General features: G+C 30.8%; 1 protein-coding gene across 1 annotated transcript; it reads left to right on the top strand.

Annotated features, from left to right (window-relative positions):
- Positions 1-357: 357 nt before the first annotated feature.
- On the top strand, positions 358-1665 carry GO595_001334 (uncharacterized protein; the record flags this gene model as incomplete). The annotated part of the gene is made up of 1 exon (XM_067914121.1): positions 358-1665. The coding sequence occupies one exon, from the start codon at positions 358-360 to the stop codon at positions 1663-1665; it is 1308 nt and encodes a 435-aa protein (XP_067778531.1).
- Positions 1666-3648: the final 1983 nt, after the last annotated feature.

A 3648-nucleotide genomic window follows, 5' to 3' on the forward strand; every position in this document is an offset into this window, starting at 1 on the left:
TGAAATAGAATTTAATTTATTATTAGGTACAACCAAATTTAAATTAAATCCTAATCCAACTATCACTAATGTTGAAATAGTCCCCGAGAACGTTAAAGACCACATATGAAAAAGGAGACGTTAACAACTATTTTAAATAAGTAAAAAGTGCAATCGTTATTTCGTATCGTCTTTCTGAATTTTTTTGTTTTGAATGTACAGTTGTATCGTCATTCAAAAAGTGAAAAGTATTGAAATGCTTAACGGTTTTTGAGCGTAACTTTGAAAATGAATGGTTTTTATTTTATATCTCTCAAAGTCGGGCCATGTAAGATTATATACAATTTATTAAGTATTGAAATCACTACACTGAATTATATGCAAAAGAATAATAATTGCATTGTGATGGAGGGCGAACGAAAGACTTCCAGCGAATCAACCATAACCTCGAATAACATAAGTCCAGTTTGTGTTTTGGGTAACGTGGCACAAGGGGAAAAGTTGGACGTAGTGCCCCCCGGTGGAAGCCAACGCAGTACTGTTGATAGTGAAAACAAAACACAGGGCACATTTCCTGTGTTGGGCGTAATTCGCGACTCCAGAACTGGGACTTCTGTGTTAAGTGAGGAATCTGAGCTTGAGAGTATGTCTTCTTCTCAGTCTGAGTCGGAAGAACCTCCTAGACCCAAGAACTGGAAGTATGAGTTCCCTTATTATTTCGATGAGGGTAACGATGATTCTTCTAGTCAAGCATTCTCGCAAGAGATGAATGGGTACTATGAAGTTGAATCAATAGTAAACTTCATGGTGGAGGAAGACTCGAATGGAGTCGACAATGCACTTTGGTGTGTTTGTTGGAAAAGAATAAAGGGTGAACCAACACCCCTAAACAATTGGGAACCAACAAAAAACCTTAGTCATTGTAAGAACGCGGTAGCCTTCTTTATAGCTATGCTTAAAGATGGTAGTTCCAAGAAGTTTTCTCCACCTTCTTCGCGTTTGATTCCTGCACTGAGAGCCGCTGAAGCCGGTAACTTGTTTACTGTGCAAGCATATCAGAGGTACTTTCATACCAATAGGTCTACTATTCTGGGTATGAGACAAAAGTATCTAGACATTCAGCGGAAAGAAGACGATTTGGTGTTCTACCTTAAGGGCATTGATAGTACTCCACGTACTAAAAAAGCTGAACAACATGCCCTAAGGGTAGTCATCAAAAAAGGCTGGGATAATCTAAGCCATGATTCTCGAGAAAATGTTTACTCGAGAATGGACGAACTAAGGTTCGAATGTCCAGTGGCACATAGATTCATTTCTCAGCTATACTCTCGCGAGCGTCAAATAGAAAGGTTTCCTGCAGTTGTCCCTAAGCCACTGCATGATAGTGTTCATCCTGAAAAGGATGAACCTAAAAAAGATGAACCATCTCCTAAAAAGCAGTACTTAGAGGACATTCATCCGGATACTGAGGAAATCTTCATAAATGACCCCGTTTTAAAGCCAGTAGCCTTAATGGCACCACGTCCTATGGAGGACAACGAACCAGGTGTACCAAGAACCAGAGCTCCCGATGAGATCGTGTATGCCAAGAAACACCCTAACCTAAAGGTGGTTGAGCCTAGGACAAGACCTCCAGTTTCAAGAAAAAGTCCTAAAAGGCCACAAGATCCACCAGGAGGTCATTAAATAAGTAAAAAATGACTTACTATAATTTTTTTTTATTAATAATTATTTTCATTTTGAGTGTTTTCTTCTCGAGTTTGTTGAGTTAATGTATTAGCGTATTGTTGCAATACATTTAATTTACCTAAGTAAGCATTATATTTATTTAAATCATTATTAAATATTTGATTTAACAATTCCATTTTAGATATTTGATAAGCTTGATCTAATTGTTCAGGCGTTATATTTTGTAAAGGATTTTTAATAGTTGAATGATATTTTTCATCTATAAATTTATAAATTTGTTTTCTAAGTAAATTATGATATTTATTATACACAGTTACAGTTACTGTTATTACATTTTTATTTTTTACAATAGAAAAGGAAGGTTTAATATTAATTGCACTAAAATCACAATCTCTAAATTCTTGTGCAAAGCACGTATAAAGAGCTTCTATTAATAATAATGAAGTGATTTTATAAAATTATTTTGTTTTATGGAAAACGATATTAATATTGATGTCATAGATAATATGATTGATTATTGTTTATATAAAAATAAACCTAAATTAAATGAAGAATTAATAAGTGAAATTCATCCAGTGATGAATGTACCTTATAATTCTTTAAATATAGCAGTAGGTAGATAAAGAAGTGGGAAAACTCAATGTATAATTAGAGAAATTATTAAAATTAGTAATATTAGTCCTAGAACTCATTATTTATTAATTTATATTAATAAAAAAGAATTAGAAAATGATTCTACATTTGAATCATTAAAACCGTTAATAAAGATTCCAATATTACATGTAGCTGAAAATCAAGCAGAAGATATCGTTAAAGATATATTAAAATGGAAACAATTTTATAATGAAATTAAAAATAATCATTGGGAAAATAAAATAGTAGATAATCAAATAACTGAATTATTTGAAAAATTATCATTTAATAATTTTAATAATTTAACTTTACATACTATAATATTTTTTGAAGATTGTGCTAATAGTCCTGAATTTAAAAAACCTACTAGTTATTTTAATCAATTATTTACTAAATTAGCTCATATTCAATGTTCTGTATTTTTCGCTGTACAATTTTGGAAATCTTTACCTGCCGAAGTTAAAGCTAATGTAAGTACTATATTTATATTTCCTAATTTCTCTAAACAACAATTAAGTTATATGTTAGCTCAAATACCATTACCTTATACTAAAGATCAAATTTATTCAGTTTATCAAAAATTAACTGGTCATCAAAAAATGATTATTGACGTTAATAATCAAAATATAAAAATTGAATAAAAAAAAATTTTTTTAAAATCATTTTTTTTAATGCAACAAGATGTGATATATGCAAATCGTAGACCACGAAATGAAGATGGTTCACGTATATATCCACCAATTATTAAAAAAGAACCTAAAAGATATGTTACAGAGGGTGATGCTAAATATATTTTTGATGATGATTTAAGTCATTATAAATATCATGGTGCTGATAGTACATTAATTGATGAGAATATGAAAGCTTTAGCACATCTTATTCTTGATTTTAAAAAAAGATGTTAGAAAAGTTAGAGATGCACAAACATATAACGGTGCTTTGGAATATGTTAACAAACATAATAAGAATAAAGATGCAAGATATCATTGGTCAGTTAAAGAAGAAGATATTAATGATGATGGAATTCCAGATATTATTATAAGAGATCAACATAAAAGAGCTAAATTTGTTAATGGATGGACAGTCAAAAAACAAGATCCTTATCAAGTAGCATATATGGATTATTTACAAAAGAATTATGGTAATCCTACAAAAAGAAGACAACATAGAGCAGATGGAAATGAGATTAAATCTTTCAATGAATGGTTAAATAGTGAAGTAAGAGAAGTAAATTATCCAAAACCATTTGATGATCCAATTGTTGCATATAAACCTGAATATGATGAATTTAGAGCACAAGTGAAAACGGCTAATGATAACTATTATAGAGATACGGGTATTATGAAT

Source organism: Histomonas meleagridis (assembly GCF_020186115.1).
Source record: "Histomonas meleagridis strain 2922-C6/04-10x chromosome Unknown contig_130, whole genome shotgun sequence".
Lineage (NCBI taxonomy): Eukaryota > Parabasalia > Tritrichomonadida > Dientamoebidae > Histomonas > Histomonas meleagridis.